The sequence below is a fragment of the Leptonychotes weddellii genome, chromosome 8 (assembly GCF_054177405.1).
Source record: "Leptonychotes weddellii isolate Sample4059 chromosome 8, ASM5417740v2, whole genome shotgun sequence".
In the NCBI taxonomy this organism is placed as follows: Eukaryota; Metazoa; Chordata; class Mammalia; order Carnivora; family Phocidae; genus Leptonychotes; species Leptonychotes weddellii.
The window spans coordinates 66,863,640-66,888,431 of record NC_138376.1 but is presented as its reverse complement, the minus strand read 5'-3'; the positions used below and the strand labels follow the sequence as shown (position 1 = coordinate 66,888,431).

At 40.4% G+C, this 24,792-nt stretch overlaps 1 protein-coding gene across 14 annotated transcripts in view; it reads left to right on the top strand.

Annotated features, from left to right (window-relative positions):
• Positions 1–24,792, top strand: part of BACH2 (BACH transcriptional regulator 2) — a 353,806-nt gene that overhangs the window by 183,787 nt on the left and 145,227 nt on the right. For 4 of the 14 annotated variants that reach the window (XM_081828648.1, XM_081828647.1, XM_081828649.1 and 1 more), the window contains one exon: positions 15,644–15,792. The exons of 8 other annotated variants lie outside the window; for them this stretch is intronic. Coding sequence is in view for 1 of the 6 variants with exons in the window: in XM_081828644.1 (XP_081684770.1) it covers positions 17,505–17,537 (33 nt within the window). In the remaining 5 variants the exon portion in view is untranslated. Of the gene's footprint in view, positions 1–15,643; positions 15,793–16,931; positions 17,538–23,043; positions 24,298–24,792 lie in introns of those variants that run through there. 2 more of the 14 variants (XM_081828644.1, XM_081828651.1) reach the window with 2 other exon arrangements.

Here is a 24,792-nt window from a genome sequence, read left to right as displayed (position 1 = left end):
CTCGATTTTTGTCAAACCGAAATACCAGGATCCCTTCAAAAGATGACTCCGATACGCAGATTATGCTCAGAGGAGCATCACACGGACACGTTTTGCCTTGGAGAGCTGGGGCTTTTACTCCCTGGGATCTTGGTGCCTGAGAGGCAGGACAAGGTCTTCTATATAGCCAACTTCTAGCTGTCTGCTCTTACACCTCCCCACTTAGTCAGACGCCGCATAGAAATTCTCAGACTGCATAGTGGTAGAAAATAACTTTCTGAATCAATCAAAGTGTGGTATCTTGATCCTTTCACATGCCTGGGTATTCTGGGCAAATGAATACTTAAATCAGTGACTCATGGATCAAGATGCAAAATAGGTCTCTGAATGCTGGCTGGCTGAAAATCAGTTTTTAAACCTGAAGCGAATATAGTCTAATAAAAGATATATATCATTTGTGCCAAGTTTAGCAGTTTTTGGGAGAGTAACCACCACTGTCCCTCCAAGAAATGTACATTGGGAGTCTGTCCTGAGGTGTAAAGGTGTAGGTAAGAAATATCTACATGAAAACCCATAAGAAGTCTCTGCTGATAGGGAAGGTTCTTTTTAAAGGTTCATTTGAAATTCCATTAGGATGTGGTTTCCCATTGAAACAAAACTATAAACTCTGTTACTTTGAGAATGGTGAGGCTAGACCCTGTAGCATCTGTACCTAATGATGTCCACTCCAGTAGACCTAATGGGATAGGCTGAGAACCTGACCTGTCTTTATAACACGTCTTTGTGGAAAATAGGTTTATGTTTCACAATGTATCCTGGAGTTCTAGGAACTTATCTTTTCAAATTATTGTATGGTCTGTCGAAGAGTAGGAATGCCACTAAGACTATAACCCAGAAGCAGGAACATCACCCAGTGCCAAGGGAGGAGGGACTAGAAGCATGGACCTTTTTTTTTTGCAGTGCAATTTAAGTGTTGAGTTTATGTGCTGGGATCTACCTGTGCTTTGGAATACTTAAAAATATTTTAGACTCCGATCCACAAAAAAGGAGGAAAAGAGAGCTAACAAACAAGTTCAGCCAAGGTTGCAAGATAGAAGGTCAATATACAAAAATCAATTTTATTTCTATACACTAGCAACAAAAGACTCTGAAAATGAAATTAAGAAAACAATTCCATTTACATTTGCACCAGGAAGAATAAGATACTCATTAATTTAACAAAAGAAGTGCAAGACTTATACACAAAACTACAGAATACTATGGAAAGAAATTAAGAACTAAATAAATGGAAAGACATCCAATGTTCATAAATCAGAAGACTTAGTTTTGTTAAAATGGCAATGCTACCCAAACTGATCAGCATGCATATTCAATGTAATCCCTATCAAAATCCCAGCTTAGCTTTTTTTGCAGAAATTGATGGGCTAATTTAAAAATTCATATGGAAATGCAAAGGAGCCAAAATAGCTGAAACAGTCTTGAAAAAGAACAAAGTTGGAGGGGCGCCTGGGTGGCTCAGTTGGTTAAGTGTCTGCCTTTGGCTCAGGTCATGATCCCAGGGTCCTGGGATGGAGTCCCGCATCAGGCGCCCTGCTCGGCAGGGAGCCTGCTTCTCCCTCTGCCTGCTGCTCTGCCCACTTGTGCTCTCTCTCTCTCTCTGTCAAATAAATAAATAAAATCTTAAAAAAAAAAACAAAAACAAAGTTGGAGAACTCTCCTTCTGATTTCAAAACATCCAACAAAGTTACAGTAATCAAGACCGTGTAGTCATAGGACAATGGAATAGAATTAAGAGTCCAGAAATAAATCCTTATGTTTGTGGTCAAAGTTTTTCAATAAGGGTGCCAGGAATATTTGATAGGGAAAGAATAGTCTTTTCAACAAATGGTGCTGGGACAACTGGATATTCACACACAAAAGAATGAAATTGAATACCTTACACTATATAGAAAAATTTACTCAAAATAGATCATAAAACTAAATGTAAGAGCTCTTACTAAATGCAAACTAAATGTAAAACTCTTAGAAGAAAACAGGAATAAATCTTTGTGACCTTAGACTAGGCAATTTTTTTAGATGTGACACCAAAAGCATAAAAGACAAAAGAAAAAACAGATAAATGGAACTTAATAAAATCAAAAGCTGCTGTGTTTCAAAGGAAACCGTTAAGAAAGTGAAAAAGTAATCCACAGAATGGGAGAAGATATTTGCAAATTGTGTATTGGATCAATGATTGGTATCAGAATATATAAAGAATTCTTACAATGTAACATTCAAAACACATATGACCCAATTAAATAATGGGCAAAGCATTAAAATTGGCATTTCTCCAACAAACACAAATGACCAACAAATTCATGAAAACATGCTCAAAACCATTAGTCACTGGGGAAATGCAAATCAAAAGCACAATGAGATGCCACTTTACCCCCACTAGGATGGCTAAAGACAGAAAGATAATAATAAGTGTTGGTGGGAATGTGGAGAAATCCAAACCATTGTGCATTGCTGGTGGGATTGGAACATGGTGCAGCCATTTTGAAAAACAGTTTGGCAGTTCCTCAAAATGTTAAATACAGAGTTACCACATGACCCAATGTATTGGTCAGGGTTCTCCAGAGAAGCAGAACCAATAGGATGTGTGTGTGTGTATGCATGTGTGTGTGTGTATATATATATATAGAGAGAGAGAGAGAGAGGGAGAGAGATTTATTTTAAAGAATTGTCTCATAATTGTGGAGGCTGGAAAGTCCAAAGGCTGCAGGTAGGCTGGCAGGCTGAAGACCTAGGGAAGAGCTGATGTTGCAGAGCAAGTCTAAAGGCAGTCAGCTGTCAGAATTCCCTCTTCCTTGGGAGAGATCAGGGTTTTTTTTCTTAAGGCCTTCAACTGATTAGATAAGGCCCACCCACATTATGGGAAGATGATCTGCTTTACTCAAATTTAGTGATTTAAATATTAATCTCATCTAAAAAATACCATCACGGCAATATTAAAATATGCTTGACTTAATATTGGGTACCATTGCCTAGCCAAATTGGTCCAAAAAAATTAGTCATCACACAGTAATTCCTCTGCCAGGTATATATCCAAGAGAATTGAAAACATATGTCCACATATATCCAACTATAGTTAAGTGCTCTTACCAGCATTATTCATAATAGCCCAAAATGAAAACAACTCAAATGTCCACTAACTGATAAACAGATAAACAATAGGATATATATTTGCAGTGGATTATTATTCAGCCATAAAAAGGAAATACTGATACATACGACAATGTGGATGAACTTTGAAAACATTGCACTAAGTAAAAGAAGCCAGGTAGAAAAAGCCACATAGTAACTGATTCCATTTACATGAAATGCACAGAATAAGCAAATCCAAAGAGAAAGTTGGTAAGTGGTTGCCAAGGGCTGAGGGGAAGGGGGAAATGAAGAATAACCACTAATGGGGGTAGGGTTTCTTTTAGGGGTGATGAAATATTCTGAAATTAGACAGTAGCGATGGTTGCACAACTCCGTAAATGTACTAAAAGCCACTTTAAAACTGTGGATTTCATCGTATATGAATTATATTTCAATAAACCTGTTAAAAAGATACTTAAGACTCCAAGCATATGTGGTCCCAGCTACCTAATAGAAAGAAGTTGGGGTTGCTTCTAAAATGCAGAATGTATGCTGAACCCCATAAATGAAGAGTTGAGGGGGGGATGCGAACCACCATCTCCCAGGCATATTTTGTGTCTCAGGAACTGTGTCTATAATCAGCTCATTTAATCATTCTTTAAAAAAAAAAAAAAAAAGCCTTGCAAATTAGTTGTTATCATCCCTATTATTTTCTATTGGGAAACTGAGCTTTTATTTAAATTAGTGGCCAAAGTCAATCAGCTAGCTAGTTGGGATTGGACTCGGATCTGTCTGACTTCAGGCTCACTGTCATCCTACTGCACCACACTGCTCCTGGTGGAGAAGCCCTTTCCCCGGCTGGACAGAGACCATAGGGACTGCTGCTCAGCATGCTGGGCTGGCTGTTCCCAGGGGCAGAAGGGATGAAAGGCTGAAGGATGCTTTTGGAGAAAAAGCAAAGGAATTAAATACAAAATGGAGATTGTTACTTTTATGGTAAAGAAAACAGTCAGGTCTAATTTTTTTCATTATAAGAGTGCCACAAAGGGCCAACAAAGAAAGTGACAGGGAGAGAAAGGGGACAGCAGGATCCATGAGAGCAAAAGGAAGAACAGAACCCAGGAACATGAGGGTAGAGCAGGCTCGTCATGGACCACTGAGAGAAAAGAGTGTCCCCCTGGGCGCCTGGGTGGCTCAGTTGGTTAAGCGACTGCCTTCGGCTCAGGTCATGATCCTGGAGTCCCGGGATCGAGTCCCACATCGGGCTACCTGCTCAGCAGGGAGTCTGCTTCTCCCTCTCCCGCTCCCCCCTCTTGTGCTCTCTCTCTCTCACTCTCTCTCTCAAATAAATAAATAAAATCTTTAAAAAAAAAAAAAAGAAAGAAAGAAAAGAGTGTCCCCAGAGCAGTCAGCTGACTTGGTGAGAGACGTAGCCGTGTCGATGGTGAGTTTGACCAGAAGCCAGGTGGGAATGTTTCTGAAGCCAAAATAAAAGTCCTTTTTACCTCGAGACTAAAGTGTTACCAAAGGAGGTCACCCTGGGATGCTCTAGGGACCCAGTACTGAGGCTGTAGACAAAGTGAACTCTTTTGGAGTTCATTTCTAGCAGAAATGAAGCTAGGGTCTGTGGATTCATAGGGGACTCCTGGAACCCCTCCCAAAATGTGGAAATATGTTGTATGTATGCATCTTTTTCTGGGGAGAAAGTCATCGGGTTGTTAAAGGACCTATGGCAGGAGGAGGTTTTAAAAAATTAGTTTAGATGTTCTCTGAAAGTGCCAGGCTAATTTTCTGGCTGTGTGATAGATTGTGTTAAATGGTCTGGCACTCCTAATTTTTGGAATAAAAATGAATTCTTAGTGAATGATCTCACTGCCTGCAGTGCTGTCTGAGTCTGTCCTGGCATTTGATAGAACTTGTTAGGGGATTAGGTAAGACAGGATGTTGGTACATTTGAGGTCATTAAACCAAGAAAGGAAGGAAAAAAAAAAAGAAATCTTGCTAAATATATTGTGGAATTGAACTAAATGCTGAATAGCTGAGGGACGTTCTTTGTGCTCTGTGCCAACACTTTTAAACCCTGCTTAGAAACAGACTGGAGCGGCAGAGACAGCTCCATCTAGATGCAGCACGTTGGTAAATGCCTGTCTTTCCAAGAAATACTGTTTTACTTGTCCTTTTATGGAGGAGGCATGGAAGGCTGTGATTTCCTGGGTTGCATAACATTTTTGTAAGCAGATACAACTAGTATAGAACCTCAAGAAACAACAAAGGCTACCTTTTCACCCGGCGACCAGCTTTCTCAGAGTTCTGGTTTCAAGACTGGGAGAATAATGGAGAATATGTCACAGAGAACCTACTATATATGAAAGGTTTTGTTAGATGAAATATAACCCCCAAAATTTATTTTCTGTCTTTTCCTTCTTTTGGGGGGACATTCTTGAATCTCATTTTGAATTTACTATGCAGAAAACACTTTTTTTTTTTTTTAAAGTAATCTCCACGCCCAACGTGGAGACCAACTCAGGGCTTGAACTCACAACCCTGAGATCAAGACCTGAGCTGGGATGAGTTGGATGCTTAACCAACTGAGCCACCCAGGCGCCCCAGAAAATGCTCTTCAAAACGTATTGGGGCGCCTGGGTGGCTCAGTCGTTAAGCATCTGCCTTCGGCTCAGGTCATGATCCCAGGGTCCTGGGATCGAGCCCCGCATCGGGCTCCCGGCTCAGCGGGGAGCCTGCTTCTCCCTCTCCCACTCCCCCTGCTTGTGTTCCCTCTCTCGCTGTGTCTCTCTCTGTCAAATAAATAAATAAATAATCTTTAAAAAAAAAAATGTATTGGATGAGTCATGGTGATGGTTGCACAGCAAAATTAATGTACTTAATTCCACTGAACTGTACACTTCAAGATGATTAAAATGTAACTTTTATGTTTTATATGTTTTACTGCACTAAAAATACATATTGGATGATACAGAAGAAAAACCATTTACCTTTTGAGATGGGCATTCCAAGTATCTTTATGTGTTAAGTATAAGCCCTTTCCTCTGTGTGATATGAGTGTATAAATAATAGGCGAAAGCATATGGTCCCAACCCTGCGCCTCACTCGCCAGCCGTGGGACCTGAGACGGTATCCAACACAGATGATAAGCCCTCCCTAAATGCTGCTTTCCCCTTCCCATGCTCTCCTCACACCACAGTTTCCTCATCAGTAGAAGGAAGAGGTGGATGAGAGACTATGGACTCTGAGAAACAAACTGAGGGTTCTAGAGGGGAGGGGGTGGGGGGGATGGGTTAGCCTGGTGATGGGTATTAAAGAGGGCACGTATTGAATGGAGCACTGGGTGTTATACGCAAACAGTGAATCACGGAACACTACATCAAAAACTAATGATGTAATGTATGGTGATTAACATAACATAATAATAATAAAATTTTTAAAAAAGGAGGAGGTGGAATTCTGTGATCTCCAAGGTCCTTTTAGCCCTGCTGATCCCTGCTTTGTGAAACAGACAAACAAACAAAAATAGGTCAAATCCATCGGGACAACCGCTGTCCCCTGTGTTTACACACAGCAGCTTCTGCCACTTCTGACTTTCGCTGTCTTCGGCTCCCTGTTTTTTTCTTTTCCTCAGCCTGCAAAGAATCATCGTAAGCTTAGAAAGGGGAATGAGAAGGAGAGAGGATTGAGGTGGCCCAAGACAGAGGGCTGGGGTGAGGGGCCTGGCGGTGGGCGTCAGGATGGGTGCAGTGCCTACGCTGCAGCAAGACTGGAGTTGGCTCTGATCGTGCCACGTGGCTGTGGGTACTGTGGGATTCAGAGCCACAGCCCCAGATTCCCTGAAGGGTGTATGACCACTGCAAGATTCAGCACAATTGATTTTTACACGAGGCCGATGGTGGCAGGAACGTCCAGACTGTAGATCCAGAGAGAGAAGCTGAGTTTGTCCTGTGAGGAAAAAGCGGCAGGAAGCAGAGTGTGTGTAGGGGAAGAAGAGGATTATGAGGGTGCAGGTGGCAGCCAGAGGGGATGGTGAAGGCAGGTGTATGGCCAGAATCTCCAGTCAACCCCCGTTGAGCTGGAAGCAGATGAGATCTGGCTGGAATAAATCAAAGCATAGGTACAACTATGTGCTGAGTCTCGTGAGTCCTCCCAGCAAGTCATCCAACCTGGGGTGATCCTGGGGACTTTCAATGCCAAGCGGGAGCTGAAAACACAGAAGCCAGTTACCATGACAATAGCAGTGGACCAGGTGAGAAATGATGGTGACTTAGGGGAGTAGAGATGGAGAGGGGTAGACAGATTGGAGTTAGAAGTTGAAGGTAGAATCAACAGCACTTGCTGATGGATTAGATGTTAGGAAGGGAGAGAGGAAAAGCTAAGAAATCTATTCTGTTGGTTTTTTAGCTGGAACAAGTGGGTCAATGGTATTGCCTTTTCCTAAAAAGGTTTATCATGCCCCTCTTGAAGAACATATGCCTCACCTGTCTTCAGGGTCCTTGGCCAAACTTGTTGCAGCCCTCAGACCTGCAGTGAGCTCTATGTGGACCTCGCCAGCCTCGCTTGGGGACAGCCCACCAGCACCTTGCCTTGTGTGAGAACTGCTTGGCACCCACACCTGTGCAGCTTGGAAGTCAAGGGGCACCTGCCCCTGACAGATGAGGGCAACAGGCACTTGCAGCTCCCAAAAGGGGTAGGACTTTGCAGGTTTTTCTGGCTGATAAATGAGCACAGGCAGAGCTGAAGTTCTCAGATAAGGGGAAGGAAGCAAATAGCCCAGACCAAGTATGGAACCTGGGAGAAGTCAAGGCAATGTTGGCCCATTCAAGTTCTCAAGAGACTGCCCTTCACTAAGTTGACAGGCAGCCCCAACAGGCATACACATTTGCATTCTTGCACATGAACTTAGTCATTGACTGTGTGATTTCATGGATGATCTTTGACATAAGAATGGAAAATATGGTACTTGAACCCTAAATGGCACATCAGAGCCTGCTTCGGGCATTCTCTGCTTGGGCATTGCCAAGAATGGTGATGCTCTTCTGAGATTGAGACCCAGAGTGAGATTCCTCATACGGTGTTTTCACTGCCGTGTCCCATGACTAAGGACAGGTATCCTGTGCTTTAATTCACCTTTAGAGAGTGATCTGGGTCATTTTTTAATAAGCTACCCGGTAGTACTTTTATTTAAAGAGACTGCAATGGAGAAAGATTATTTAAGTCTAATTAATTCTAATTTAATTCTAATGTGTAAAATATCATCATTTTAGTACTAACAAGTTAATTAATTCTTTTTATATAAATAATCAAATTGTTGTAGGACCCGCAGCTTTGTCAGGTTACTTTGACATTTTACTGGTAGCCCGTGGAAGATTGATCATGTTTCCTTTGGGAAGAGGGATGTAGTCTCCCCAAATTATAGTGGATGGTAGTGTTGCTTAGGAAAGGGGTCAAGCAGACATGGATCCAGATTGCATGTCATCTCCTCTCCAGCAGTGTGACCTTAGCCAAGGCATTTACCCTCTCTGAGCCATGGTTCTCTCATTCATCATGGTTCTCTCATCTGGCAGACGAGCTAATAATACCTGTAAAATTCCTAGCGTAGTTCCCAGCACACAGAAGTTTTCAGCAAATGGAACTTACTGTTATGATTATGTGTAAATACAGGCCAGTATTTTTTTTAAATATAAAGCCTACAGAAACCCCAAAAGTATTTCAGGTTCTGTATTTTCAACACTCATTTTCTTTTTGGCTTTTTCTTTTCTGAATTGTCAATGGCAAGTGGTTCTGAAATAGCACCATCCTTTTATAAGAGAGGTGAACATCTGGACAAACCATCATATTTTGGGAACATAAACATGTTGAATATCAAAGAAGTGAATTTTCTAGCTTTCGTTCTCCAACCAGAATAACTTGGTCCCAGCACCTGAAATGTGTCAGTGGAAACTTTCAGAGACATTTTCATCTTAATTTTCTCCATCCTGTCTGAAATGGCTGCGTCTTTCTGTGTTGTAGTAAAAAAACAAAAAAAAAAAACAAAAAAACACACATTTCCTTGCATCACCTTCCCATGCCAGTAGAGCAAAACACAAAAGCCACAAGATCTATGATTCAAAGGTCTTCTGCCATATACAAGTGACTATTTAAATTGCTTGAAATGTAGTTTTTAAAAATTCATCTCTGTAGTTTCCAAAAAATTAACCCCTTTCTTTTTAAAACCCTTCTGGCCATAAAATGGTGTGTGACTACTCTATCTAGTGTTTCTGAGTATGAATAAGGATGCCAGGGCCACTCTCAGTTTACATGTTTATTGCTAAAGCTGTCACCAAATTTTTAGGAGTATTTTACATAGCATTAGGCCAGTGGAACATTTGAGATTTGACCTTTTCTACAGATGATGGTCTCTAAATGCAATTTGTACTTTTGGAGCTAAGTTTTGAACTCTTTTTGTTTTGTTTTCCCAGCACTGTAATTTATCTTTCTACTCAAACCAGAGAGAAAAAGTGATGGGAATATGCCTCTGTGTGTGTGTAGATGTGTTAGAGCCCTTTGTTAGCCCCCAAAATCAGTAGTCCAACTTGGGGCAGGGGACCAGAGTGGCATTTTAAGGCTGGGCGGTCAGGTTGGCTCGATGGTATCATCCAAGTACAGCCCTGCTGGGATACTAAGCAAAACCCAGTAAGTATTTTGCCTCAAGTGATAATACAGTGAAGAGAATTAACTTAAAAACCCTGTATCCAAGAGTATGATGTCCCTTGTCCTTTTAAATTTAGGCAAACCTGGATTCAGGTTCAAACAAGAACATAAACCAATCCTCAATATTTTGTTTTGTTCTCTTTGTATCACTCTAAATTTCAGTAAGGTGAGAAGAGGTGGTGAGGATAGGAAAGAATTGACAACAGAAGGACAGGGGAGGCAGTTTTGGAAACTGGAAAAGCATTAAACCAAACCACTTTCATGTTTCTTAGAATTTATGTTTTTAGTGTTAGGTTTGTGATGTAGATAAAAATACCTCCACCTGTAGTTTCCTGGGAAAAAGCAAATAGGGTTTTGCTCATCACATCCCATTAAAACCACTAAGAAAATCTTCGCTAGGAGTTGAATAGTAGAGACAAAGATGCCTTATACAAGAGGTACCTTCTAGAAAACCTGATCATTTCACTGCTAATTGGTATAAATGTTCCCTTGCCCGCTGCTTGCAGCTCCAGATCCACTTGTACTTCTGTGATTGTTGCTGTAATTAAATACCATTTACTTTTTGCTGGGTTTAAGAATGCAGGTCCCTCTGACTTTTTCTCTTAAGTAAATCTATGTTTGTGCAAGAGGGAATTACAGATAATTTCCCATATCTGGGATATGTTACTTTACTTGTAAGTGAATGAATAGTTATCATTCAACTATCTCTTTTTAAACTTTCCCCCAGCTTCTCTAACAGTAACTATGAAGAAATGAAAAAGCTGTGCTTTCATGCTTAGTGTAGCATTACCATATCTACTCACCCACCTTTTCCTAAGCACAGTCCTGTGAACCACTTCAAGGCTTTGTGAGGTCTTCAGAAATCAGTCTAGCTCAGAAACACCATGAGGGCAGGAAGTGTCTATTGCTCTCATTCACCATTGTTTTAAGACACTTAAATGGTGCCCAGCACCCAGGAGAAGGCCGGTAAAAACTTCTTGAATGGGTATTGTCCAGTGGGCTTCTGGGGTCTGAAGTATGTCCAAGAAAACTAGTGTGTAAGGCAGCCTAGAGCTGCAATGTCCAATAAGGTAACCAGTAACCATGTGTGGCTATTCAAATTGAATTTAAATACATTAAAATTAAAAATCAGTTCCTCCGTTGCCCAGTTGCACTTACTGAGTATTAAGTACTCAACAACCATATGTGGCTGGTGGCTGCCATATTGGACAGCACACATATTGAACATTTTCATTATCACAGAAAGTTGTGTTAGTGCTGGTAGAATATCATTAGTAGAGACCTAAGTGGGTGGCTCCAGTCTTTTTAAAGTGAAATTCGCGTGTGACCATGATGTGCACTCATGATCCAGAAATAGCCCTTTCACGTCTCTCTCCCCAAAACTGTAGGAATTCAGTCAAGGAAGGTGGGTGGCCCACAGAGGGGGCTGGCTATCTCTTTGAAACTGAAAGCCAAACAACAGTGGGGCTGTGGCAAGACTGACATTATGGTGGTATAGACTTATTTGACTACACTAGTTAGTATGTGAAATATCTGTACCAATTAATAAAGAGCTGATGTTTCAGTCTCCTCCAGTACCTGCTTCCTGTGGCCCAGAGGCCCTGGCCATTCAGCTAGTATCCTCCACCCTCCCCTTAATCCAGCAAAATGAGTTAGCTAATGCCAGTCCCATCCCGGGGGCTGGGAGACTGCTCAGGGAACCCCCCACCCCAGCACTGGAGGCCTCAGATTAATGGGTGCTACACAGCCTCCAGGAGGGACTGCCCCCAAAGACTTTTTCTAAGGGCGGCCTTATCACCACCATGGCTGAGTCCCAGATCACAGAACCATTGGCTTCAAGATAGACCTTAAAATCATCTTATCCTACCCATTCATTTTACTGAAAGAACAAGTCACAGAGAGTCACCCGGACAGTTTGTGGCCAATTTAGAGATAAAACTTTAATCTCCTAACTTGGTACTTTTTTTTTTTTTTTTGCTACATCTTCCTGTTGTCAGTTTCCTTAGCTATGAAATGAGGATTAATAGCTTTATGCCTCAGAGAGTTGCTAGTAAAAAGAATAATGATACCCCACAATTTACATCTGTCTTACAGTTTGCAAATACCCTTTTGTATACATTCCTCCCAAGAACCTGTGAAAGGTGTTAGGCTCAGAGGCAGCAAATGACCTCCCCAAGAAAACAGAGCTGCTGTGATAACAGAGGTCTCAGTCTCTTAGGGCTTGGGAAACTATAAATTCTTTTGTAAATGTAAGATAACATAACCACATGGTATTACTAGTTTTTAGCTTGTGGTATTTTGAAGTTCAAGATTTAATGACATTGAAAGTGGTAACTTTGTTCAAACGACGCATTTTTTTTTACTTTGATAATGTGCCAATTGCACAGACTTTGGTTCAGCATTAAAACAGAAGTGGGCTGCTTCGAAGTGTATTTTTAAAATGAGAGAATCCAAATTTGTAATTAGCTTTAGAAATGTTAGTTGTGCAGTTTGAGTATATAAAGAGCTTCTGGTAATCATTTCTGTTATTAGTAAGTGGCTTATTTTATTTTTTGTATTTTCCCTTAAGCAATTAGGCATTTTGGAAAAAGCAAAGTATGTTCTTTGAGGGGTCATTTCCTCTATTACTGCTTTTATTTTTCACATCCTATAGTCCTAGTATACTTACAAAATTAGCTACATATATGATTGTGGCAAAGAAAAATCATGTAGGAGCCATTCTACTCACTTGACACCTACCTGTCAGGAGAATGTTATTTAAATTATAAAGAGACGCCACAGTGTAGGAAATGATTCACTTCTTGATACATCTTTTGTCTCTTGGTCTTTTGATCATTTTGATCGAAACACCCTTACTAAGATAAGATTATTGGGAAGATCAACTTGACACACTCCCAAAATAAAATGGGATTTTTTGTGTGTGTTTCTTTGTTTCTCTCTCTGAACCTCAGCCATTTTATAGAATATATTACATTCTACTATGGAGAAATTGAGTTATAGATAAGGAAAAGAGTGATGTTATTTTCATTCTATATAATAAAGAAGTATCTCTTCAGTTTTCTTTTATTAGCATATAAAAATGATGGCATTCTCTAAACCAATTATCCTATAAGTTTAAATAAATATAAGGGGAAAAGAGAAAGAAAAATTATTAGACAAAGCTATAAATGGAAAGAAACTTGAGGTTGTAAGTCCTGACGTTATCATTACCAATTTGTAGTCACATCTGGGAAGAATGTGTTTGCGTGTTTGTTTTTTGAAATATATATTATGTGTGTATCTTCGTGTCTTCTCTCCATGTACCCTGTTCTGTGTTACAGAGCAGACTCCTATCATAGAGATATGGCCTCCCTCCTCTACATATAGGACCTTCAAAATGTTTATTATTATCTAGAGTTTTCTTGGATTTTATTTATGTCATTTCCCCCTGCTTTGTGTAGTTGCTGTAGGGGGTGCTGATCAAAAAAACATAAAGGTAAGGTTTGTGGTTTATAACCAGACTTGGAGTCATGGTAATAAGACCCTAGGCTTGAATAGGTCTTTGAAATTCCAAACTTCTAATTCCTCCAAACTTATTAGGGTAGAAGGGTGATTGATGAGTGAGCACATACTTTCAAACTTTGCAGCTACTACCAGTTTTTAAACCAGTGCACTCAGCAGTAAATGAGATAATGCACACAACGAACCCAGGACCAGAGGTGACACATCGTAAGCACTCAAAAGGGTTAGCACTCATTATTATGAGCTTGTCTGATTTGATTTTGTCTTCACATCTCTTTCTGCTCCCTGATGGCCATGCTGAGTAGCAGCAAAATGTCCAAGAAATACAAAAACACCAAAAGGAAGAGAAACACAAGTCCTCAGTAGCCTAGAAACAGAATTTATCAACCCACAAATAATTAGCATCTGATCGTTTGTCTTCTTATGATGATGTGTGAATTATTTCCATACCCACCCCCATACCTTTTTCCAAGTTAAGACCCCATGGACGAGTGACAACTCCTCCATTGCTCAGATATGATTCAGTCTGCTTTAATGAGGTTCCTTTTGATGGTAAACTCACATTAATCCCATTCTCTCTTGTTATGTGAAAGACAGTGAGCTGTTCACTATCTTCTGTGTAAGAAAAACAAAAATAAAATCTCCTAGGTATGATTATCATTGATTAGAGCTTTGTTAAGATGTCTGAGAGGCAAGTGTATTTTTTCCATGCCTATGATAACGTGGATAATGAAACAAATTAACCAGGCACTCATGCTGTGTTAGGAGTGTAAATTGGTATAGCTTTTCTGGGAAATCATCAAGACCCTTAAAGATCATACCCGTTGACCCAATAATTCTTTTTCTAGGATGTACCTAAGATAGTATTCAGAAATTCAGACCATGTGATATTCAAATATATCCCTCACAGTGTTATTTGCATTAACAACAACAAAAACTATAATTCCCAAAATGAAATCATTACATAAAACTCTTCTCTTTGGGATATAATATTACATAGACATTGAAAAACATATTTTTGAAGTGTTTTTAATAACTTGGGGAAATGCTCACAGTCGTTTAACATTGAATGAAAAATAGAAACAAAATTATCCGGGCACCTGGGTGGCTCAGTCAGTTAAGTGTCTGCCTTCGGCTCAGGTCATGATCCCAGGGTCCTGCTCTGCGGGGAGCCTACTTCTCCCTCTCCTTCAGCCTCTGCTTCTCCCCTTGCTTGTGCTCTCTCACTCTCTCAAATAAATAAATAAAATCTTCTTAAAAAATGAAAAAAAAGAGAAAACTCTGAGTATTTCTATGTGTCTGAAAAGAATACTGGTCCACAATCTTTATTCCCAATTCTGAATCCAAAAGCATTCCAAAATCAAAAGCGTTTTTTTTGTAATTTCTTTGGTAGAAATACCTGGCTGGAACTAATGTGAGATTCTATTTTATCCAATTTAATAAGAATATATCTGTTCTGCTGCAGAAATATTATGAAATATGGCTGCTCCAGACCCTGATGGAATATTATGTGATAAATGGTTGTTGCACCAAAATAGTTTTAAAATCCCAACAATTCTGAATTCTGAAACATTCTGAAGCTCAGGAGTTTCAGTTAAGGGGTTGTGGAACTATACAACAAAATATCATTAGTGATTTGATTTATCAGTGCCAAGGTTATAGTTAATCTTTTTTCTTTTTTTTAATTTTATTTAAATTCCAGTTAGTTAACATATAATGTTATCTTAGTTTCAGGTGTACAATATAGTGATTCAACAATTCCATACATCACCCGACGCTCATCACAACAGTGCACACCTTAATCCTCTTCACCTATTTCACCCATCTCCCCCCCCCCCACCTCTCCTCTGATTTATTCTCAACAACTAAGTCTGTTTCTTGGTACTTTTTCTTTATGCTTTTCCATATTTTCCAAATGTTCTACAATAAGCATGTATCAATTTATCATCAGAAAAAAGTACTAAAAATAAACATTTAAGGCATCAGAGAATCATCTCATTTCAGTCAGAATTCCTGAATTTATCATTAGCTTCCTGCATCTTCCTGGTACTGCAGTTACACGTGTCTCTTAAGCCAAGGTGTTCTGGTTTTTTGAAAGAAAAACATTCATGAGGTTGGACATTGACCCATCTCCAAACTGCTTTTGGGTTCAAAAGAGCCCCCAGTTAGGGATGCTCACCTTCAGGAAATACTCACGGAATAGGGTTGAGCCCAGGCATTAATACTATGGGCTATTTTATCATATTCTGTTTATGGTTAGCAGGATGGCAGGAGGGAGGGAGAAACCTTAAGGTGCGAGGTTTACTCTGCTAATGGACAGCTCTTCCGCCCCATTCAGGTGGACACTCACTGACCTGTCACAAGGTTACTCTGCAAAGCTTTGGGGTCCATGCCTGAATGGATTGCTGTAGCCTTCTCATCTCTCCCTTCGCCCAGTTCCCTGCATCCTAAGACTCGAAGCCAGCACAGAGCCTGGAAAAATTACATGTAAGTTTTGGCCAAGGTTTCTCTTTCCTCAAACCAAACAATGGTAAGAATTTTCTTAGATGATAATAGCAAGTAGCCTAAACCCACATGGGTTACTTTTCTTTTAACAAAGTATCTTGAAAATTCTAATTGAGGAAGGGAGCAGGGATTAGAATCTGCATATTGGAGGCTCCTTAATTCAGTGGATCTTTAACTTGCATCAGAATCACCTAGAGTGCTTGTTAAAGGACAGCTTGCTGGACCTCATGCCCAGAATTTCTGATTCCGCAGACCTGGGGCAGGCTGGAAGGTGCTGTGCTAACAAGTTTCCAGGTGATACTGAGGCAGGTGGTCCAGGGACTCCACTTTGAGAATCACTGCTTTAATTCCAGTGTAACTGAAAGAATGAGCAATAAAGGGAGAAAAATGTATTAAATATTCAGTATGAAATGCCACTAAAGTAAGCTATTTAGTGCTTTACTGAATATATTGACTCATCTCAAGAAAAGAGAGTTTTAAGGTCCTCTCAGCACTCACATTTGAAAGTCCAGCCAAGTAGGTGCCGTTATTCTGTGCCACTTTAAAGTCAGTAGTACCAGTCATTCTTTGCCCTTGGATTTCAACGAGGGTGACTGCGCTGTGTGAGGCGAAAATGACAGCTACGGTCCTTTTGCGGGCACGCTCATCATGTTTTTAGATACTCAAAAGGGAAAATCCTTTTTTCTCCTGGGTTGAGAAATCTATTGCTGCTTTTCAGAGTGAATCATCCTAGTCTTCTCTTTCCTCTCATACACTTAGATGGGACTTGATTTACAAACCACATGTGGGAAGAGAGGCGCATCCCTAATAAATAGTCCAAGTCATCAAGTCCAGGTTTTTGTGGGGTTTTAAGTTCTCAGGACTGACATAGTTTGAGGATTAGTGTTAGCTTTGGAATAAGCCAATCACCTCTCCACTGAGGACAAGAACAATTTATTCCATGTTAATGGAAAAAAGTGGAAGATTTTGGCTCAACAAATGTGCATTTGGATATATGTGAGCATACATGCAAATGTACATATGTGCCTATGAATATATATGCATTTTGTATATTTCTAGCTTTCATTGTAAGAATTTTAAACATTTTTCTTTTGTTTCATTGAGTTGCTATGAGTATAAAAATAGGATGAGTGATGTTGTCCAGGAAATGTATGAGAAATTTCTGTGCATTTTAAACCTGTGGATAGCATTGTGATTTATAACATTTTACTTGGTATGGTTAATGTTCATTCAGAGTAGCTCTTAGGACGTACAGTTCTTTTATTAGAACTCACAGAAATTGAGAATTATCACTGTTAATAAAGCAGTTCCAAAGCAGACATAATGAAGGAGCTTATCTGTTGCCTACCCATTGGCAGAGCCAAAAATCCTGGTTATAGATTTAAGTGCGTGTATTTAAAATGAAAATCACAGAATCAGATAAATTAGGCAAAAAAGTGTGTGATGAAAGGTGTGATGAAAGAGTTCTGTAAGAAACTAATCCAGAGCTGTCTTCTGGGCACTGCCCAAAGCCTAACAGTGCTGGTAAGAGGGCTGATAGAGTTGTGAGTGATGTAATTATGTATTCTTACTCCACCCTCACAAACTATAACATCTCTGTCAAGCACTAATTATTCTGCACGGCATTCTTGGAATCGAGGTTTTCAGTGTATGAAGCATCTTCACCAGGATATGGAAGAAGTAGGTTGGATCAAATGCTCCTTAATCGCCTTCCTGCTTTGGCGTCTGTGAGTGTCCATGTTTACACCTCAGGTTTTCCTGTAGGGATGACCTTTAATGTCAGTCAGTTTCATGAGTACAGGCTGGGGAGGGAAGAAGGTTGCTCTGACACCCAGGTGACTTGCCTCAGGTGACTCGGCATGGAGAGCTCCTGCCAGATGCGGCAGAACCTGCCTAGGTCACTCCCTGCCATCACTGCGCACCTAGAGCATCTCTGTAAAAGTACCATGCTTGTGTGGGGACAAGGGGCATGGGAACCTTCTCTCCTTTCCACTCAATTTTGCGCTCAACCTAAATCTGCATTAAAAACTAAAGTTTACTGGGGCGTCTGGGTGGCTCAGTTGGTTGAGCATTTTGCCTTCGGCTCGGGTCATGATTCCGGGGTCCTGGGATCGAGCCCCATGTTGGGCTCCCTGCTCAGTGAGGAGTCAGCTTCTCCCTCTCCGTCTGCCACTCCCCCTGCTTGTGCGTGCTCTCTCTCTCTCTGTCAAATAAATAAATAAAATCTTAAAAAAAAATAAAAAATAAAGTTTATTAATTAAAAAAAAAAAAAACTAAATACCAAACAGTATGACAATTCTTCAAAAAAAGTAAACATGGAATTACCATGTGATCCAGCAATTCCACTTCTGGGTATGTACCTAAAAGAACTGAAAGCAGAGACTTGGACAGACGTTCCTATAGCATTATTCACAATAGCCAAAAGGTGAAAGCAACCCAGATGTCGATCGGCAGATGAATGGATAAGAACAATGTGGCATATACATACAATGGAATATTATTTGGCCCTAAAAAGATACAAAATTCTGACACATGCCACAACATAGATGAACTTTGAAGAAACTAAATGAGATAAGCCAGATCCAAAGGGACAAATGTTGTATGATCCCACATATATGAGGTGTCTAGAGTTGTCAGGCTTATAGCCAGAAAATAGAATGATAGGTGCCAAGGTTTGGGAACAGAGGGGAATGGGGAGGTGGTGTTAAATGGGTAGTTTCACTTTGGGAAAATGAAAAAGTTCTGGAGATGGATAGTAGCGATGGTTGTACAACAGTGTAAATGTACTTAATGCCACTGAATTGTACTCTTAAAAATGGTAAATGTTGGGGCACCTGGGTGGCTCAGTCGTTAAGCGTCTGCCTTCGGCTCGGGTCGTGGTCCCAGGGTCCTGGGATCGAGCCCCGCATCGGGCTCCCTGCTCCGCGGGAAGCCTGCTTCTCCCTCTCCCACTCCCCCTGCTTGTGTTCCCTCTCGCTGTATCTCTCTCTGTCAAATAAATAAATAAATAAAATCTTTTAAAAAAATGGTAAAGTTATGTATATTTTACCCCAGTAAAAATTAATTAATTAATGATTTTTTTTTAACTGATTACCAGAGCTCACTTTCCTTCCAAGAATGCTGTGCAGAATAACTACTCAGTGCTTGACAAGGTTGTTATAGCTTGTGAGGGTGGCATGAGAATTGACAGCTGTGTCCCTCATACCTCCCGCAGCCCTGATTCTTTCCCCGCACCTTTTGGGCAAGGGCAAGGGATCTACAGAATGTGTACTTCAGTCTCAGGGTTGGGTTTCCTCTCAGGGCAAGGACACGTTTGTCAGAAACTACCAGAGCAATTTGCCATAAACAGCTGTAGTCGCTACCAAATGCCACTGACACATACAGGAAAGCTGTTTCACTGTGATGGAGGAATGTGTACCTACCTGTGCTCCTATAATGGGACTGCTCAGTTCATCTGAATTGTGTGTTCATGAACGAGTCTGCGTATACAGTGCCCCAGAGTGCACGGGGTTATGGCACTGTGTGCATCGCTGTGGGACATACCAGGTCCTCATCAGTATGGTGGATGCTGAGGCACAAACCAGGGAATGTGGACTTGATTATAATATAGCCACCGACTGAAGCCTAGTAGAAAAAAGGGAAAGCTGTGAAAGAAAATTAATAGCAAATAATTCTCCTCCAACGGGGCCTCAAATTATTATAAGGCCTGTTTTACAGACTCCAAATGAAATATAAGTTACCCTTCATCACCAAATCACTGTCATATTAGGTGTTAGTGTGGCTGTAAATCACCAAACAATCTAGCGAGTCCTGCAGTTCTGTGAGGAATATGCAGGATTGAACTTATTACTAGGTTAGTCTCTTCCAGCCCTACTTTGGGGAGATTTTGCTTTTTATTCTGTGTTTCTTGAAAGCTGGACTTGGAGAATGATCAGCAGATTCTCATGAGACCCAGTAGCCAGGCTTTCTTCAGACCTCCTGTATTACATTCAGGGCCTGCTCTTAGGTCTGACCAGGGCTTGTAATTCCTGAAGAGCAGTGCATAAGGACTCATAGTTCCAAAAAGCTCAGAAACCTCTGTCCTAAATTATCCCACTCCCTCTTAGGAAGGAGGAAGGAATAATCAGGGAATAACCAAGATTACTTGTGTGTGTGTTTGTATGTATTTGGTTTAAGGAAAAGGTATAACCAAGAAAGAGAGAAAATAAAGTCATCAGTGTTAAAAGTACAATATGTATAAATCAGTCCCATCATTCCTACCCAGACTTTTCAAACCTGCTTAGAAATAAACCCTCTAGGTGATGGAGACAGGGCCAAGTAAAGGTTTCAGCAGCTAAGATACCAGAAACTGGAATTAAAGGTTTTTACAGAAAAGAAAATCCAGGGCAGCAAGTCAAAGGGAGAGAAAAGCAAGTGTTTATTCATCCTTGACATCCACATGTGGCTGCCTGCACCCTGAGCTTGAGTTGAAGTGACATGGCTATAGAATCAAATCAAAATAGATTCATGGACACACAGATTTCCCCCCAGAGAAGACCAGCAAACCAAGTCTCCCAGGTGGAATGACATAAGGTAGAGAATACCAACAAAGATAGACCCTCGGGGGCTCCCCTTATAGGCTCTCAAGTTTCCTAGGAATCAAATTGCCTGGTTCCAGACACTGAATTCATGTTTAGTGATGGCTTAGCTACCTGGAACCCAACTAACCAGAACCCTGAATTAACTAACCTTCACATTTCCCCACCCCCACTTCACCCCCTCCTGTACACCCCACCCTACCTACCGCACACATCCCACTTCCCTTTTTCAGAAATAGAGATTCAGAAAACAAGATAGCTTTGGTTTAGTAAAGATGGAGAATATACCCAGGAGGGTATCTGTAGCTAGTGACACTGACCTGCTGAATCATTGAGAATGGTTAAATGTTTTAAAATTAGGAAAAGAAACCGCTTTGGAAATATTTTCAACAAAAAGCATTTCCTAGCTGTCTGTCAATTAACCAGAAAATTGAAACAAACAAAAATCTTCTGGTCCTCAATTAGTCCAGTTAACTGAAGTTTTATTGTACCTATTTTCATGCCCTAATTAGTAATCTAAAACTGTTGATTTACTAAAGAGAAATATACCATTTTTATTCTTCCTGAAAAACTGTGCAGGTTTTGGCTTTTACTGCCTTTCCAGTGCCAGAGTTTAAATTTCAGATATTCTCCTTACGTTTATTATGTTTGGAAGCACTTTAAAAGTTGTGATATTGGGGCGCCTGAGTGGCTCAGTTGGTTAAGCGACTGCCTTCAGCTCAGGTCATGATCCTGGAGTCCCGGGATCGAGTCCCGCATCGGGCTCCCTGCTCGGCGGGGAGTCTGCTTCTCCCTCTGACGCTCCCCCATCTCATGCTCTCTCTGTCTCTATCTCATTCTCTCTCTCAAATAAATAAATAAAAAATCTTTAAAAAAAAAAGTTGTGATATTAATGATATTAAGAGTAATATGGAAAATAATTTTATGAACATAATGTATTTAGTTCCTAGAGTCTTTGGAAAACCGTTGGCATAGTTTTGAAGGCAATTCTGTTGTGGTTTTTTTTTTTAGGAATCTATGATATATTTATTTGTAGCATTCAGTTTCACAGTTATGTTCTGCCTAAGGCATCATCAAAATTAATTTTCATTCTCTGTGTATACCCCTAATGGTACAGATAGGGGTGATATGACCAGCACAGTAATAGACATTAATATGTAAATCAAAAATTTCAAATGATATTCCCTGTGAGCCTTCAAATAAACTCAGCCATGCATATTATGAAGCTGCTTTATAATACGTGATTATCAGTTGTAGCACCAATAGTTTAGCAGCTTCTTCTAATAATTTCCAACCTATCTCTTTTAGAAATTATTTGTATGCTCTCTGGGATGTGCCTTTCATTAGCAAGGTGACAGCTCTCTCTGAGCCATGATTTAACCCAGGTGGGGTCACCACACTCTTACAAGGACACCACCCACCCTCCCCGATTAAATTGATCGTTGTGATGGCCCTAGCATCTGGAGAGTGCCCAGACCATGGATCATGATGAGGAAGAGCTGTATTTGCAAAGGTCTGGAGTGTAGCAGGATTCTTAGAGTCCTTGTAGTACTTAACTAGAAGCTGTAATCTATTGTTTCTAGTAGATTTTTCCTGTATTTCATGTCTGACTTGTCACCAGGCCAGATTATTATACTGGGTTCCATGTATTAAGTGTTTTTAATTACTAGGAAGAGCAGAATCAGAGAATAATTAATTGTTTCCTTTCATCAAAACAGAAGTAACTTTATTTTCCTGATTATGAAAGTGATATGTTTATTGTACATAATTTATAAAATAACAGAATAAAGAATATAAATTATCTATAATCCAGCTACCTAGATAAAACCTGTTAAATACTTTTGTGTATTTTTCCAGACTTTTTTCAATTAATCAAATAATTCCAAATTTACAAGCAATACTCTGGACTGATTATATCCTACAAATTTGGTGGAGTTTAGGAATGATGACTTCAGATACCAGTTTCTATGACAGTGATCTCCTAGTTTCTTATTTTTCTCACTTCAAATTACATTAATCAACTCTTATAAGAACAGATACCTGTGTAGACACACCATTATCTTTATCAAGTAGAAATCAGTTTTAACTGGTTTTTGGTTTTTTTTTTCATTTCTGCACCTTGTCAAAAAAATGATTATTGAGCGGCCCTGCAAGATCCTAATGGGCCTCTGGAATCATAAAAGAAAGATTTAATTATGTACAAGATGGTTTTAGTGTTAGATCAACTAATTGTGTTCTAGTTACTTAAAAATTCATATTCAGTATGCTCTACGGAATTTGCCAGAAATGGGAAAGTTTGGTTAGCCAGATCCCTCTTTCCCCATCCATAATCCAAACGATATGTTCTCCAGTAGAACTCTAACTTTATACCTGATGGTAACAAAATACGATTCAAATATATCCTTTCTTGTGCTATGAATCGGAGTTTTCTTTCAACTTTGTATCCTTTATCCCCCTTCAAAGAAACTTCTCTTCAGATTCTTCTGGTGTAGTGTTATAGCTCCTGGGATTGGGCTGATAACTCTGTGCTTCCCTTTGGAGAATGCTAGGACTTTGGTTTTTGTTTTTTTAAAGATTTTATTTATTTGACAGAGAGCACAAGCAGAGGAAGAGGGAGAAGCAGGCTCTCCGCTGAGGGGGGAGCCTGATGCAGGGCTCGATCCCAGAACCCCTAGCATCATGACCTGAGCCAAAGGCAGACACCAGACACTCAAATGCCTAAGCCACCCAGGCACCCTGAGAATGCTAGGACTTTGGATCAGGATGAATCCTAACATGTAGTCAAGGTTAAGAAGGACTTTGAGCGCTGAAAGAAAACCCTGATTAACAAAAAAAAATAGGGGATTGTTAAAAGATTCATCTGAGAAACATTGTAGGAATATTATCTGCAAGGCTTTTGTCAATAGAATAGGAAGTCTATGATAAGCAATTGCTAGAATAGATTTTGTTTTAAAAGATTGATCTATATTTGTCATGGGTATGACTAGGTCTTCTCCCCTGTACAAGACTGAAGTTCTTTGAAAGCAGATTCTTCTAGGTTCTTCTCTCTGCATCCCTTCACATCCTCTGTGTCCTTGTTTATAATCGGGACTTGGTATGTATTGAATTAATATTTCTGTGGCTCTTGAGTGACAGATGAATGAATGTGCTCAGTTCAGGTCCTACATTTTGCCTTCTTGCTACCGAAGTCAAGGGGTGCTTTGATAAATATCCGTGATTGTTAAATGCCCGGGTTGGTTGGCTACAGGTGTGGGGAAGTGGTATACAGTACTTTGATCCTCCTTAGGAGAAGGAGATGCTAATGTGGATAATAAGAATTTGCTTCTTTGTCTTTAGTTTCAGTTTGACCGCCTTGCTTCACTGAGTCACAGCACTCGCTCTTCAGTGATGGGCATGCCATTTAAGCCCGAGACTGTCCCTTGGAGTGTTTATGACATTGGACCTGAATTTCCCATTGCATGAACAGCCAGCATTTGTCATAAAATTTCAAGAACCCATTAAAAGTTATTTGGTTTGTAGTTGACGTTGAGATTAACTTTCTCTAACCTAAACCAGTGAAAACCAAAATGCTCCTCACCACATAAAAGTTTTGCTTTCGCTGTCTTCAGACCCCTCCCACCTCCTCAGAGCACAGTCATTCGGAGTCTAGTTTGGGGGCGGTGTGGTTGTATCTCAGTGGTGTATGACCCACTTTTTCGTAACACTTAATTACCCGTGTTTTTACAGCACTAGTCAGAAGGTCTGACGATAGTGGACTATAACCCAAAAACGGTTTTCTGATACACCTCATCAGGGCTGCTCTAGTACCGTGCGTTATCGGAAGAAGGTGTTAGCTCCGCAGGGCGTGTGTTAACTACCAGAGGATGACAGAACATTTCCTCTAGTTCCTGGATAATGAGCAAGCACACAGGTAAAGAAAGACGCCTTTCTCAGAGTTGCCTCCTTTTGTATCTTAATTATTTTTGTTAGCTGACTTTTAAATATTGATCACTACCTGCATATGTTTGCTGTTGAGGTCTGCAGAGGGCTCGGAAGAACAAGCATTTTAATTGCCGCCCCGGGACCTTAATAATTTAACTTTCCGTTACAAGTCTAAAGAGATGGTAAATCAAGAGTAGACTCTCATCTCTGTCCTCTATGTGCCCCTAGAAAACGTCCTCTTCATCACTGTGCTTTTCTTGTTTGCTCTCGAAGCGTCTGTCTGTCAGCATCAGCTGTTTGGCGCCGCAGCTGAGTTTATGCTGGGTGGGCTGCCGGCCGTGAGGTGGGGACTGTGGCCAGAGCGGACAGGGAGGAGGGTGCACAGGAGCGATGGGGTTTGGCAAGGGGATACCGGGCCTTGATGAGCATTGTTCCACTGCGAACTAAAAGCAGATGTAGGGCAAGTGATAGTGACCCCACTTCG